The 15,925-nt window shown below is 41.7% G+C and overlaps 1 protein-coding gene and 1 pseudogene across 2 annotated transcripts; both read left to right on the top strand.

Annotated features, from left to right (window-relative positions):
- Window positions 1–7,143: 7,143 nt before the first annotated feature.
- On the top strand, window positions 7,144–7,402 carry LOC308284930 (annotated as a pseudogene). Its single transcript has one exon. The product of its transcript is annotated as an uncharacterized misc_RNA (transcript).
- Window positions 7,403–10,654: 3,252 nt separating this feature from the next.
- LOC308285393 (uncharacterized protein) lies at window positions 10,655–11,104 on the top strand (the record flags this gene model as incomplete). Its single annotated transcript, XM_080726128.1, has 1 exon — window positions 10,655–11,104. One exon carries the CDS (start codon window positions 10,655–10,657, stop codon window positions 11,102–11,104), a length of 450 nt encoding a protein of 149 aa, XP_080582254.1.
- Between the last annotated feature and the right edge of the window lie 4,821 nt (window positions 11,105–15,925).

The following is a 15,925-nucleotide window of genomic DNA, read 5'->3' as shown; positions in this document are numbered from 1 at the left end:
ATGGCGTCAAATCGGTCATCATGTGTAGTCACATTATTATGTCATAGATATGTCATATCTATGACATAATACATACACTGGCACATGAAGCTCTGCTGTTACTATAGACCCTGTCTTGTTAATGTTACTCACTATCCAAACCCACATTTGGCAGAAACTGAGCAGAAAACACAAGACTTACAAATTCATGTGCAGTTGAGATCCAGTTGAGACTGGTATTTAAGTTACTGCACCCACAAGTGCCTGTGTGACGCTGCTCATCAGGTGAAGAGCATGTAGCTCGAGGCACTTGTGAGTGCAACTGGATCTTTGTGTGTGCGAGCAGTTTCCTTACTTTTGTTATTCACAACGTTAACCTTTCTTTTGTATGGCATCTCATGTTTCAAAATCCATTCCAAGTTGTAGACCTACATGTTTTTCCCCCCCAAATACAATAAATATATAACGCATCCTTGAGTGTGTATACACTATTAATTCCCATTTTTGTATTGCCAGGATGCTCCTTTTTTGTCAACAATGTTCACAGGTTCATAGGTGTAAAGAAGAGGGTGAGATTATTTGTTTCATGCACTTGCATTATAGTTTTTCGTGAGACAGCCAGGAAGAGAAAAGAACACAGGATATAAACAAGCCAAATAGAAGATATACAGATAGTGTAGCAGGGATGTACATGAACATTAGTATCATATGCAGATGTGTACATAAACGTGCCACCATAAAGCAAGCAGCAGGTGCAGTACAGTTCACTAGACCAGTGTCACAGCCAGGTATATATATTTGTGCAACAAGGAAAGGTAAAATCCTCCTCTATCCCATTAAAATTGGCTGGCGGCCAAGCGGACCATGTCATCACGCTCATTATGACTCAGCCATTACCATGTTGAGTTCCCAATGCGCCCAAATGTGGAGTGTGTCTGACCTCAATGTGTCATCATGGCATCAGGCGCAAACAAAACATTCAGCTCCATATGGGAACAAAAGGGGGCAGGCCCATATAGGACCATAAATTATACTGATGACATCAGGGATCTCCATACATGGCATTAAAGGGACAAGGATAGACAGATACAGAAATACCGGCATATGGGCATATCAGACAGTCGAATTTGCAGTGCAACGTAGGTGTGAGGGCTGCGGAGCGCCCAGAACCTTTAGTAGAGTAAATTCACATGGGTAGATCCATAATTGAACATATTATACAAGAGGGAAGGTAATCCATATTAAGGAGACTAGACCTACATAAGGGAAAGTATTTCAGTGCGGGAGGCCAGATTGGCAACAGGTGAAGTGGCGGTGTTCATCCCTTGTTCAACAGTTTGATATGGTAGCCAGGTGGAAAAGGTGTTCAGATATCGTGTTCAGGCACTTGATACTACCACTTGATCTCTTTACTTGCGCATGTCGCAGACTCGCAGTAAGGGCACAGATTTAGGCTGGGGCGGTGATTGTCCTTGATGTATCTGTGTCTGTCTGTAGCTAATCTTGCAAACCACTGGACAGATCAGCACTGTCTTTTGCAGACTGTCACTAGGCTAACATAATTCACCCTTTGTCAATTCCCGCCCATTGTCCTGTCCCTCTTCACACCCATTGGTTGCAGTGTCTTGAGCCCGTATCAGAGTGTACGGTGGAGACCTATCCACCGCAAATTTGAGGTGGAAAGCTTTCCACCTCAAGTCAGAAAATAAGTGCAGGCCATCATAGTCACGGCCCACGGTGAAGTCCTTCACCCTGTCTAGACCGGTTCAGGTCGACCAATCAGTGAACGGACCCGACTATGATCATTCCTCACGGTGGAGAGCTTTCCACCGTGAGGAATGATGTAACGTTGTAGTTTCATGACTCAAAAAGACTCGAAAAGACTACACCGCGGTGTAAAGCCTTCCACCGCGGACCCGACTATGATACAGGCTTTGGTGGGACATTCGGTGGGACACTCCATCCACTACCATTCTAATTCAGTTGCTTCGTATTGTTATTCTGTGTGTTCAATTCTAATTTCAAACTTGGTTTCAGTCAAATGGAGCTGCTCAGTGGCAGTATAGTGACTCAGCATGTTTTTAAATGTTTTTATTTCTCCAAAAATTATGTTTTAGCAAATTCAACATCAAAAAGGCGGAACCAGGGCGGGACAAGGCAGATAGAGCCTGCTGGTTGGTCAGTCAGGGACCAACCAGAAGGCTGACAAAGGGTGAATTGGAATTCCACTAATGTTTGTTGAAGCGGTGAAAGCCGCTTCCAATGAGTGGCTTTGTGTGTCCCACGTCCATATATGGTCATTTCAGTCCAGAATGAACAGGTTTTATCTGTCCCGTACGTCCAGAATATCAGTCCAGAATATTATCAACAAAAGGAGTGGATATCTACAGAAACCCAACAAAAGATTATACCGGCTGTCATAGGACGTGTTTTGACCATCCGTTTGCCTTAATCCATTTATGCCCATATGTAACTAGGTCTGGCACTTTGTGCCTTATGTGGGTATTAGTTTGGTTTATCTGTCCCGTGCCTGTCCCGTGCCTGTCCCATGCCTATCCAGTCCAAAATAAAGAATTGAACATTGGTCAAGCTTCACATGACAATTTGGCTCTCCAGACAATTCTATACTAAGATTTGAAGCGGTGAAAACCGCTTCCTATGAGTGGCTTTGTGTGTATCACGCCCATATATGGTCATTTTAGTCCAGAATGAACAGGCTTTTTCAAAAACAGAATGTCCGTTTAATTACCATGTATGGTGATCTCAGTCCAGAATGAACAGGGTTTTTCAAAAACACAATGTATGTCACCTCATGTCCATATATGGTCACTCCAGGCCAGAATGAACAGGTTTTTCCTGTCCCGTACGTGCAATATATCAGTCCAGAATATTATCAACAAAAGGAGTGGATATCTACAGAAACCCAACAAAAGATTATACCGGCTGTCATAGGACGTGTTTTGACCATCCGTTTGCCTTAATCCATTTATGCCCATATGTAACTAGGTCTGGCACTTTGTGCCTTATGTGGGTATTAGTTTGGTTTATCTGTCCCGTGCCTGTCCCGTGCCTGTCCCATGCCTATCCAGTCCAAAATAAAGAATTGAACATTGGTCAAGCTTCACATGATAATTTGGCTCTCCAGACAATTCTATACTAAGATTTGAAGCGGTGAAAACCGCTTCCTATGAGTGGTTTTGTGTGTATCACGCCCATATATGGTCATTTTAGTCCAGAATGAACAGGCTTTTCAAAAACAGAATGTCTGTTTAATTACCATGTATGGTGATCTCAGTCCAGAATGAACAGGGTTTTTCAAAAACACAATGTATGTCACCTCATGTCCATATATGGTCACTCCAGGCCAGAATGAACAGGTTTTTCCTGTCCCGTACGTGCAAAATATCAGTCCAGAATGAATAGGCTTTTTCAAAAAGCAAAATGTGTGTCCCATGTCCATATATGGTCATTTCAGTTCAGAATGAATAGGCTTTATCTGTCCTGTACGTCCAGAATATGTGTGCGGTGTCCCTCCCGGTCAGATGAATGGATACTTTGAGGATTGGTCAAGCTTCACATGATAATTTGGCCTTCAGGTTTTATCTGTCTTGTACATGCAATAGGTCTCACCTATTGCAGCAATGACAAATAGCCGCACAAGAGCAAAAGCAAAGGCACAATAAGAATATACAGATGTCAACAGAATGGTAAAAAGGAGCATTAAGGCAGACAAGAGGAAATACATTGAAAACCTAGCAGAGGAAACAGAGGAAACAGCAAGAAACAGAAAAGTGAAACAGTTGTACGACACCACCAGAAGGATGTCGGGCAAATATAGTAGGCCACAAATGAGTTGAAAAATGTAGTAGGCCACAAAGATAACACGGCCAGATAACAGACCTAGGAAACTGAAATAATTATAGAGGGATGCAGTTGACAAACAACCAAGAGACAGGATTTTTTATATATTTTTCTAAAACCTATTATACCGGCTGTCATACCGGCTCTCCAGACAATTCTATACTAAGATTCACCGCTTCACTTCGAACCGAGGTTTGATTTTTTACATTATGATCAGATATATTTTTGAGTGGTGCCATGGAAGAAGCTAAGCTCCAACATCTGGCTTTGTCAGTTTCTCCAAAGTTTGTTGTATGCAAGGGTCACATTGGTCAAACTTCGCGGTACGTTTAATTACATTAACTCATAAATAGCACTGCTCACTTCACAATGGGTGTGATTTTTAATTACGTAAATAGAAGAAGAAGAAGAATTTACCTACATCATCCCACAAGGGAAATTCAGTTTTCAGCTTAACCCAGTGCTGCCCACAAGGAGCGCAAGGGGAGGGGAGCAGTGATAGCTGGAGCAGGGAGTCGTACCTGCGACCTCTGGGACCTCCGGAGTCCTAGGTATGGACACTAACCACTCAGCTATCACTGCTTAAAGTAAATACTAGTATATGACTTCAACTTTTTTTAATCACGTTGTATGATGGAAGTCAAGGGGTTGTCTACCGGTATGTGTCTGATCATCACCACGTGTCTGTAATTGTCATAAACAATGCAAAATGCTTTGCCAAATATGTTTCCATCCATCCATCCATCTTCAACCGTTTTATAGGGGTAATTACTTGCGCCAGCAGAGTGTACAAGTACTGCGTTACTATCAGAACCGTCACAGCTTGACCGTATTCGTCCGTCCGGACAGACAGGTAACACCTCACACTGTGGTTCCCTGCCCTGACACATCACTGTGATGTCAGATACTCAGAGCAGGGATCTCCATATATGGGCATAAAAGGGATTGTGTCCCAGATGCCCTGTTAGGAAAACCACACTAACAGAATCAATATGGCCAAGACAGATGGCGAGGTCGCTTTTCGCCCGTAGGCGTCTTACTGGTATAAATAAGAGGGCGCTCTCTGCTGGCGCACAAGTAGGCCATACATATAGCCACAAGTGCACTTGGCGCAAGTTGGCACCTCGACAGAGCGCAGTCTAGTTAACATTGCTCTACTGACTTAAATGAGCCCTTTATTTGAAGGACAATGAGACACACAACCACAGTTTTCTGTGACAGGGGTTTTCAACTGATTGTGAACCAGGGACCACCACCCTGACCAAGACTCATGGGGACCACTGTTATGTTGGATGGGGATATGGATTAACATTACGTTTTTTCTTTAAGTTGCACTGTCTGTCTATTCTTGCTATGCTGTATAGTAGGCAGAGAGAGTCTCTTCATTTCTTGACTCCAACCTAGCCCCTTACATGTTTTTCAGGTATGCCAACGTGGTGAAAAAAACACCCTCACACACGTATTTGCTAAAAACAAAAGAAGAGGATCCTACGGTACCTGACAACTAATTCAGAACTTCACAAGGGGCTGTGCTCCATACAGTACATGTGCTCTTGACAGACAGAGTCTGTGGTCATGTCAATGAGCTGTTTGGAGCACTTTTAAAGCGTTTCCTCAAATCAGAAACCACAGAATCTGTATCTGATGATTCAATCAGTTTACAGTGACAATGAGTGACACATCTACTATCAAAACCTCCACCGCCTGTCTGTCCGTCAGTCAGTCACGTCACGTCACGTCACGTCACGTCACGCCACGCCACGTCACACTTTTGCCCTGCTCATATCTCCGCCATCGTTGCCCCTATCCATGTCAAATTTTCCACACACACTCCTTGTCTGCCAATCCACAACCTCCACCCTTCCAGGGACCCCCGCAGCTCCAGGGACCCCACAGGGACCCCCGCCAAAAAGCAAAAATGACACCCCCAAATCGGCTGCTCACGGCGTTGCTCTGCCACAGACAAAGAGATGTCTACACACATCTCATCAACATGGATCTCCTAATTTCTCACATTCCCCTCTTCTAGCGCCACCATGAGGCCGATTCTAGCAAAACACATTTTTGAACACTGCTCCTACAGTGTTTGCCCTAAAATCACACAAATCTCTACACAGTATGTCTACACTTATCTCATCAACATGGATCTGTCCCATATAGCGCCACCACCAGGCCGATTTTTTTAACACATTTTTGGACCTAAAATCATGCTGCGACTTGACGGTCGCTTATCTCCTGATTAGGGAGTCTACTGGTTATCCAAGTGTTTGATTGGCCTTGTTGGCTTGTTGAGGTGGGCAACTATCAGGCACACTGAAAACACACACTGGATATGCATGCCTGTAGTATACAGGTAGGCCTTCAGTATGTCTGCAAATGAGTGCATGTGAGAGGCTAACAGTCTTTTGGAGTGTCTGTCCAGACACTTGCTATCCAAAAGATTATCAATCTATCCAGATTTGAGAATGATCTTGTTTTCTCTGTTATAATGGATCCTTGAGTTTGTATACTCTTAACTCCATTGTTGTATCAGATGCTCCCTTTTTTTGCCAACAAAGTTTAATGTTCAGCAAAGCTCTAATCAAATCTTAAAACAGAAGCACTGCAAAGCAGCAAGCAGATGCTTCTCTTTTGAAGTGTGTGTACTTAATGGGACTCAACATTTGTTTATGGCATAGCAGCACAACCTAAGCCTCATGCCTCATGTCTTACATGGCAAATGTTCCCTGAATTGTGAGCGGGCAGGTATACAGCAAAAAACATGGTGTAAATAGAGTTGTACCAAATAGAATCCCACTAATGTTTGTTCACATATACCGGTAGTATGATCTTAACCTAAATATACAACTTTTTAAAAATATATATTTTTTAGTCGATTTAATGGAAGTCAAGGTCTGTGTGTCGGGAGCTAATCTCAACCGTTTTTTTGCAAGGTCAGCAATCAATCAGTTTACAATGACAGTGATACTACATCTCATGATCCAATGATTAATCAGTGTGAGTTGTTTGATTGGCCACATACACTGCGTTAGACTCTGGGAGGAGCTATAATTTAGGCGCAATGTAGTATAAAAGTCTCCATTTCACAAAGCAACTTTGAATTTGATGGAGTCATATGACTCTCTGTATTATTGTAGTGGTCTGGCTAACTAACTAGTCAAAATGGCTGACCAGCTGAGAGAGGCACTGTGTGAACGGATTGCAGAGGCACTGTGTGAACAGATTGCAGAGTTCAAGGAGTTATTTTCATTCATTGACAAGGATGGCGATGGCTCTATCAACACCAAAGACATTGGTCATCTAATGCGCTCTCTGGGTCAGAACCCCACAGAAGTAGAACTGCAGCACCTGATCAATGGAGTGGATAGATGGCAATGGAATGATAGAACTACCAAAGTTCTTGACCGACAAGGATGGTGATGGATTAATCAATGCTGATGACCTCAACCATGTGTTTATCACCCTGGGAGAGAAGCTGAGTGATCTGGAAGGTGATGAGATGATCAGAGAAGCAGACACTGATGGTGACGGACAGATCAGCTATGAAGAAAGAGTTCATTAATGGTGATAGCGAGGTGAAGGAAGTGAAGGCCATGTGCAGATCGATCAGCGCCACATGTCTTGTGCACACTGCCATTAGACTGCCATGTTTGTTAACATCATTTGATATACTTTTCTAACTTTGACTTTTTTAATCACTTATAATGGATTTGAATGGGGGTTGGACAGACTGTCCATATTTGGACACGTATATGACAATCAATATATGCATAACTGTCTGGCTACCAGAGCCAGAAGCCGTCTAATATTATTAGATGAAGAAGTGAATGGCAGTCATGTTGAAACCCTACCCAAATATATGGAGTCATATTATATGTCATAGATATGTCATGGACTGACTTCATGGACTGGCAGCGTGAAATTTGAGATTTGCTTGTAGCCACACTGTTATTAGACCCTGTTTATGTTTTATTTACAACTTAAAATTTGTATCTTCTATTTCTTATGGCCTATGGTCATGCTTCAAAATTCTTTTCAAGTTGCATAGTTTTGTTTTCCAATTAAAATTTGAAAATGATCTTGTTTACTTGAGTTTGTAAATATATGCAATAATGCATTACCCGGATGGGGGGGCACACATTAGTCAGACATCTCATTACTTCAACTACCGTACGTGGCTACGAGTGTGGGTCTTCTTTCTTTGTTGTCAAAACTTTCATATCATATCAAATCTGTATTTTCATTGCAATTTCATTACAATGGTACGCAACATTAAGTTGTTAGCACATCACTGTAATAGCAAATATGAAATCGCAATCGTAATACATATTATTTCATCCACTTTTAAGCCTTTCTTACCTTTGCCAACACCTTGGCCCTGAAAAGCCTGTCTTTGATTGAATCGGCTGAGAACAAGCTTTGATCAAGCTGTATATCAAAGAATGTAAATAAATGACTGAATCAGCTGAAAGGGAATTCGATCAGGCTTCTTGAAACGTCACGTGATGTGGTGGGTCTGTCTCAGTAACAGGCTGTACAGTATATCAAAGAACTGTAAATTACTGACTCAGGCTCAATACTTTTACTGTGCCCCATCTTGCACCTCTAAAGAGGGGGTATTGTTGGGTCACACCTATAATGTTTCTTTGCCATGGGCTGTCCTGTTTGAAAGGTACAGACAGTATAAAGGCACTGTGTGAGACATGGAAAGAGATCTTTTGTAGAGCTGGGAGAGAAAGAACAATCAAGGTTGAGTCCTTGCCAGGAAAACATGCTGTCTGCTTCTTCCATGGTCTGCTAAATCACTGGTCCTCAACCTGTGGGCCCGGGGCCCACTGGTGGGCCATGAGGATATTGCAAGTGGGCCCCCAATTAGTTGGCAATTAATACTAAGATTGTAATGATATAATACATTAATATGAAAATAATTATGTAAAATAATTGTTATGTTATTGTTTCTTTAAAACCTTGAAAGGTCCATGTGATACTGCTAAATAGGAAATAGTATTCTACATTAGTTACTGACCCACGACATAACACAATTTATTGACTGGTCATATCATGATTTGAACATGTCTGCACAATTGTCTGTTTATTCTTGGCTATAGACAGAACAGGGACTCTCTTGTAGCATTTTCTGGCTCCGACCTAGTCCTGTACATATTCTTCAGGTATACTAGCATGGGTAAAACACTCTCACAGGGATAATGATACAAAAAACAAACAACAACACTTATTTTACTGTAAGTTCTTGGAATTATTCCTGACAACTCATCCAGAACTTCACGAGGGACACTCATATTATGTGCCGAGACTGTGGACATGTCAGGGAGATGATCCTCTTCTGTAATAGTTAGGTTAGTTAGTTATAGTCTTTTAGGTATTTCTTACATTACTGGAGTGTTTCAAAATGTAAATATTGTACTTTTACTCCACTATAATTATTTGAAAACTTTAGTTGGTTGCTATTGGCAACCAGACTATTGTTCTAGGTCCGAGAACTTTTCTGTCACCTAAAGTAACCCGGTTTTCTGTTAACCTTTTTCTGTCACCTAAAGGAAACCTGTTTTCATTTAACAAATCCCAACAGTCCATTGAGTTCAAAGGACGTTTTCTGTAACCTTGGACAATATCATGTCCAATCAGACAGAATCAGTCATATATGTTTCACTTGAATCACAATATCTATATAAATGGTAAGACGGAATTAATTTCCTAGCCGCTTGGAAATGAATACAGTACAATGGATCTAGCGGATTCATCGCGACTCGCGTCAGTGCAACCACACTTGTAGTTAATAGTTACTACTTTATAGATTTTGATTATTACAAAACATACATTAACCACTTCAGCCATTTCGCAACGCATGTAGATTTTAGATCTGCTATTTTCAAAAACTTGAAATGGCTAAATGAGTACTTTAAGTACATTTTGATGTCAATACTTTTGTACAAGTACATTTTGAATTTCTCACATTACTGAATGCATGGTCAGGGAAGCATGAGGGAGGCATGAAATACCTTCACAGGTCTTCACAAAACCTTGGACATGGTCCACAAACCACCAGTTGAAAGCCCCTATTCTGAGGTATCAGATGATTCCGTTTACAATGACAGTGACACAATACATAGGTCTCACAATACAATTATCCAGTCAGTGTGAGCATGATTGATGACCCTATATGCATGTCAGCAAAGCAATAATGGCATGAAATTGGAGTGTAATGACCCTTCCTCAAAAGCGGTACCAATTATACTGATTAAGGCTCTATTGAGTGTAGATTTCCAGTGATGCAACATGCAAAACAGCAGCATCCTGACTCTGACCTGATTCAAGAATGGAACTTTAATCAGTATCATTGGTAACACAAGGAAGTAACGTTACACTCCGATTTCATGCCAATATGGCTGCTGTGAATAGGGCCTATTGGCCTTGTTGACGCCGGCAGGGGAGTAACATTACACTCACGATTTCATGCCAATATGGCTGCAGGGCATATCCAGATTCTGGGAGGAGCTCTAAATGCTCGGGGTGCTATGTAGTATAAAAGTCTCTGTTTCACAAAAGAATTTGAAATACCTGATAGAGTCATTCCCTGAGCCTAGTACCAGTCTGTTTTTGTATTGCGCTGAAGAGTTTCTAGTACACACTTTGAAGAGAATCTACTTGGGGTTTTGACTTTTCCCCTTCACTACAACTAACTACATTGCTCTGAACCCATTTGGTAAGACATCATTCTTCCTCACTTCCTGCAGATCTCTAACATCTTGATGATGACATAGTTATATTGATTTTTTTGACATCTACATCACAAATGGCTGGTCAACTGACACAGGAACAGACTGCAGAGATCAAGGAGTTCTTTTCTCTTATTGACAAGGATAAGGATGGCTGCATCGGTGTCAAAGATCTTGAGAATGTATTGCGCTCTCTGGGTCAGAACCCCACACAGGCAGAACTGCAAGAACTGATCAAAGAAGTGGATACAGACGGCAATGGATCAATAAGCGAGGCAGAGTTCCTGGTCATGATGACCAGGAGGGTGGGGGACACAGACAGCGAGGATGAACTCAAAGAAGCCTTCCGTGTCTTTGATAGAGACGGTAATGGGTTCATCAGTGCTGCTGAGCTGGGCCATGTATTTACCAGCCTGGGAGAGAAGCTCTCCGATCTGGAAGTTGTTGAAATGATCAAAGAAGCGGACACTGACGGTGACGGACAGATCAGCTACAGAGAGTTTGTACAAACGATGTCATCGAAGTGAAGGCCTTTACAGACTTTCTTGTTTAAAAATGTGCCTTCTTTTCTTTGTGTAACTGAAACGTAAAATCGTAATAGTGTCTCCTTCGTCCATGCCTTCCCTCTTTGTTGCTGCCCAAAGGAACGGCATGGTAAACCACAAAGGCTCTAGTCCCCATCTCCCTTTTCATTGCTGTCATGGTGTTATGGAGAGACAGAGTATTCATAACCAGATGGAGGCTTATAACTGAACTTTGACTGTCAGCCCTAACCAGCTAGCCTCTGGTAGAGCCAAACTGTCTATAACGATGAAGTGAATGATGGTCAAATAGATGACTGACTTCATAGACTGACCACATGAAGTCTGTATCCACACGAAGCCACGTTGTTATTAGACCCTGTCGTGTTAATGTTTTACTCACAACCTTAACCTTTCTTCTTTTTAAAGGCCTCTGGTAATGTTTCAAAATCCATTCCAAGATGTATATTTTTGTTTGCCAATAAAATGAACAATCTACACAGATTTGAACATTATCTTGTTTTCTTGGTTTGAATGAATCCTTCAGTTTGTGTACATGCACTTTAATAATTTCCATTTTTGTATTGACAGGATGCTCCTTTTTTGGGGGGTGCTGACATGTAGACCTAATTATGGGATGTTATAACACCCCGAAATCTTCTAATATGCCCCTGGCTATTTTCTAATGTATCACACAGTTCAAGTGTCTTTGCATGCAAGTGAAGTGACCCTGCTCATGTTTCTTTCCTGTTGTTCACCTGCTGTCTAATTGGCTAATTTGGCTAACTGGAGTAGATTAGACCAGGAATAGACCCTTGCATGCGAGTGTGTCTGTGACAGTGTGTGTGTGTACGTGCATGCGTGTTTGTGAGAAATACGGATACCACTGCAGAATGCAACTGCCTGCTGCATTTTACTCACCATCAGTGGTGGAAGAATTTCTTACTTGAGTAAAATAGTTAATACCACAAAACAAAACACTCTGTTTAATAAAAGTAAAAATCTTAAAAAAAATGTAAGAAAGATAAGTACTTTTAAGATAAGTATTACAGGTATCAGCATCGACATATAAAGTAAGAGTATACAAGCTTTTTTTAGCTGGTCAGTCAGGACCAGCTTTGTAATCAGGTCACTTTCCTAGACGAGAGAGTTGCTACCGTTGAGTACCTCTTCTGGATAGGCTATCCATGTACATGGTACTGAGCTAAGGGCCAATCGCAGGACAGTACCCCAGGAGTGCCCTTCCAGACAATGGGGGGAAAGAACTGGGCCAATAGCAGTTACCGCTCCTCCAGGCTATGGGGAAAATTAGCTGTTGGAAAAAGTACTCAAATGTTTTACTTAAGTAAAAGTATTGTAAAAGTATCAATACTGCACTGTAGATGTACTCAGTTGTAAAAGTCCAGAATTCAAAATGTACTTGAGTAAAAGTATGAAAGTATTGTCATCAAAATGTACTTAAAGTAGCAAAAGTACAGATGCGACACGTTGTGAGCTTGTAGTGTAGACAGTAGCGGCCTTTACTATGTTTCAACCCAACCGTCAATTGAAACGGGCCACGGCCGTCAGGGGGGCCTCCGACTGCCGGTCAGTCTAAGTCCAAATCACGGTCAATGCCAATGACAGTCCATCGAAAACCCCCTCTCACATTGGGGCCCCCTTTCTGTAACGCGCTGCCTAATGTCCTGTGGCCAGGGGGGACTCCGACTGCCGGTAAATCTCAGTCCAAATAAATGACACTCAATGCGAACGACCCTCCATCGGAAGCCCCCCTCAATGGGCCCCCCTCTGCACAGCATCGTTCAGCTTGACTTTGGAATACGCAATACGACCCAGGCGCGCGGTTTAGTTGTACAATATATGTACTGTGAATGGATGGACTGTCAAAACAAGTTGTTATTAGTTAGAATACATCACAGATCCTTTCAAACGAGAGGGCACTTGTGAGTAAAGTTAAGTTGTTCAACCACTAATTAACAACAAACCGTATTTCTCTATTGCAGTATTGATACTTGTACTGGCCAGCCTGCTTGTGATAAATGAAACAGAAGAAAAGAGAGGCCTAATACTTGAGTAAAAGTGCAAAAGTATTGGCATCAAAGTACAAAATGTTTGTATGATTGCTTGTAGATCGGCTATCGTTCTTTGATTTTCACAAGTCATTGTTGACATCATCATCCATTTAACCTTTATAATTAGCTTCATACTAACATTAACATTAAATATTAACAGTACCATAACCATACACATTAAGCAACATTATCTGTGCATAGAACGAATACATTTGTTATTCAACCAAATGTTCATTATACAGAGAGAATCATACACCTTCATTGAAATGTAATATGTACAGTAGGCCTACATAAATGCAACAAGTTAACTTTAGGGTTTAAACCATATGGCTAACAATCATCAAAGAAAAGGAAACAGTCTGTTCTTGAGAGATTATTCTATAAATAAAAACGACCTGCTCATTTCATGGCATAACATTATCATCTTTTGTGACACAAGACAAGATTTTGGAAAATAGCGTACAATCAATACACTTATTTGAACACCTTGGTTACATTCTGCATAATGCGTACTTTCTGCTTTTGGTACATTTTAATACAAATACTCTTTATACTTGTACTCAAAGAATGCAAGTACTTTTCCCACTACTGCCTAATAAGCATGCTAGTTTTAGTGAAATCAGACATCCCAGATAGATAGGAAACAGTCTGTTCTTGAGAGATTTGCCCAGCTTAAAAACGACCTGCTCATTTCATGGCATAACATTATCATCTTTTGTGACACAAGACAAGATTTTGGAAAATAGTGTACAATCAATACACTTATTTGAACACCTTGGTTACATTCTGCATAATGCGTACTTTCTGCTTTTGGTACATTACCTGTCGTATCTTTCTTTACAGGCTAATAATGACATGTCATTGTTCTTATGTGTCAACTTGTACATCTGCCATTTTCAATCTAATAAATACAATTGAGCAAGCACAAAGTGGTGACAATTTAGAACCTGAATGTTTAGCTACATTGTCTCGCTACACCTCTCACAAACATAGCCACCACGTCGAACAAGCGTGAAAATTTACAACTGTCCACATTTTAAACATGCCACTCTTTGAACGGCATTTATTTCAATTTAACAACATCTCGCCTTTCGCCTCACGCAGAGCAGCCAGTCCTGACATAGTATTCTGAACATTCTGGCCAGTGCTGAAATGATCATCAGGGTATCAAGTTACAGAGGGAGGGAGGGGGAGGGAGGGGGGAGAGGAGCTGAGCAGAGTAGAGTATCGAATTACAACAGAGGGGTGTGTGTGTGTGTGTGTGTGTGTGTGTGTGTGTGTGTGTGTGTGTGTGCGTGCGTGCGTGCGTGCGCGCGTGTGTGTGCGCAAGCGTTTTTTTTCCCCAAAAAAAATTTTTTTTTAATTTTTTTTTCTATTTCTTTTTTTTTTTATTTCATTTTTTTTCAAAAAAATTTTTTTTCTCAAAAAAATTTTTTTTCTCAAAAAACTACCATATTTGGCCATTACACACACCACACTGCCGCAACATGGCGGTGAAGGCCGCACAGCGGCCTGAACTCTAGACTTTTGCGGCCCGAAGGGCCGCAAACTTCTAGTTGATTACATAGGGCTAATGTTAAAGGGTCACATCTGACCAGCTTATATATTGACTGTGTCAATTCTTGTTTTAAAATAACAGATCTACTGGCTATAGACAGAACAGGGACTATAGAGATACCCAAGAAATGTGTAATTTCTTGGGTATCTCTCTCTCTCTCTCTCTCTCTCTCTCTCTCTCTCTCTCTCTCTCTCTCTCTCTCTCTCTCTCTCTCTCTCTCTCCCCGAGGCTACACTAGCTGGTATTTTCTGGACAGGCTCCCACCCCTTTTAACATCCATTATCAATGTGTCATTGTCATGTTATATTTCTGGGAAGCTCATGCACAGGCACAGAAATTAGGCTGAGTAAGTAAGTAAGTTCATGTTGCGTGTGTGTGTGAGTGTGAGTGTGTGTGTGTGTGTGTGTGTGTGTGTGTGTGTGTGTGTGTGTGTGTGTGTGTGTGTGAGAGTGTGTGTGTGTGTGTGTGTGTGTGTGTGTGTGTGTGTGTGTGTGTGTGTGTGTGTGTGTGTGTGTGTGTGTGTGTGAGGAAGAGAGAGCATGTGGAATGTGATGCTCCTGTGACATCATGAGTAGTTAGTGGTTGATACCACAGTGTCAAATGTCTGAATTGGCCAAACCACACCCACCCACGCACGCGCGCACGCACGCACGCGCGCACGCAAGCACGCACGCACACACACACACACACACACACACACACACACACACACACACACACACACGAACAGACCTGCAAGGCAGTGAGCACAGGCTGTGTGAGACTCTTGGCCAGTTCAAGCAGAGTCATCACTGTCTCCAGGTGGCCCCAACAAGCCGCACAGTGTAATGGAGTCTTGGAGTGTAACCTGGAGGCTACTGTAGGCCTACAACGAGGACCAACAATGTAAAAAGCCACAGAAAAAATGTCAAGTTCCTTTTAACCACCATGAACCGAAAGCTACAACTTCATTCATTGTCACATAAAACAATCAAAAACTAATTTCGGTAACACTTTCTATGAATCCCATCTAACATATAATTTTCGGAATGTCTGTCTGTCTGAGTGTCTGTCTGTCTGAAACCGCGTTTCTCATCAGTGGCTGGAGCAATTGATCTGAAATCGCATCACCATAAGCATATGAACACACCTGACATAACTGTGAAGCCCGTTTGTCACTTTCGCAAATCGGATGCTGTATATTTGCATTTTTATGGT

The sequence above is a fragment of the Nannobrachium achirus genome (assembly GCF_963921795.1).
Source record: "Nannobrachium achirus genome assembly, chromosome: 5".
Taxonomy (NCBI): domain Eukaryota; kingdom Metazoa; phylum Chordata; class Actinopteri; order Myctophiformes; family Myctophidae; genus Nannobrachium; species Nannobrachium achirus.
The sequence above is the reverse complement of the archived record's forward strand: the minus strand, read 5'-3'. Positions and strand labels throughout refer to the sequence as shown.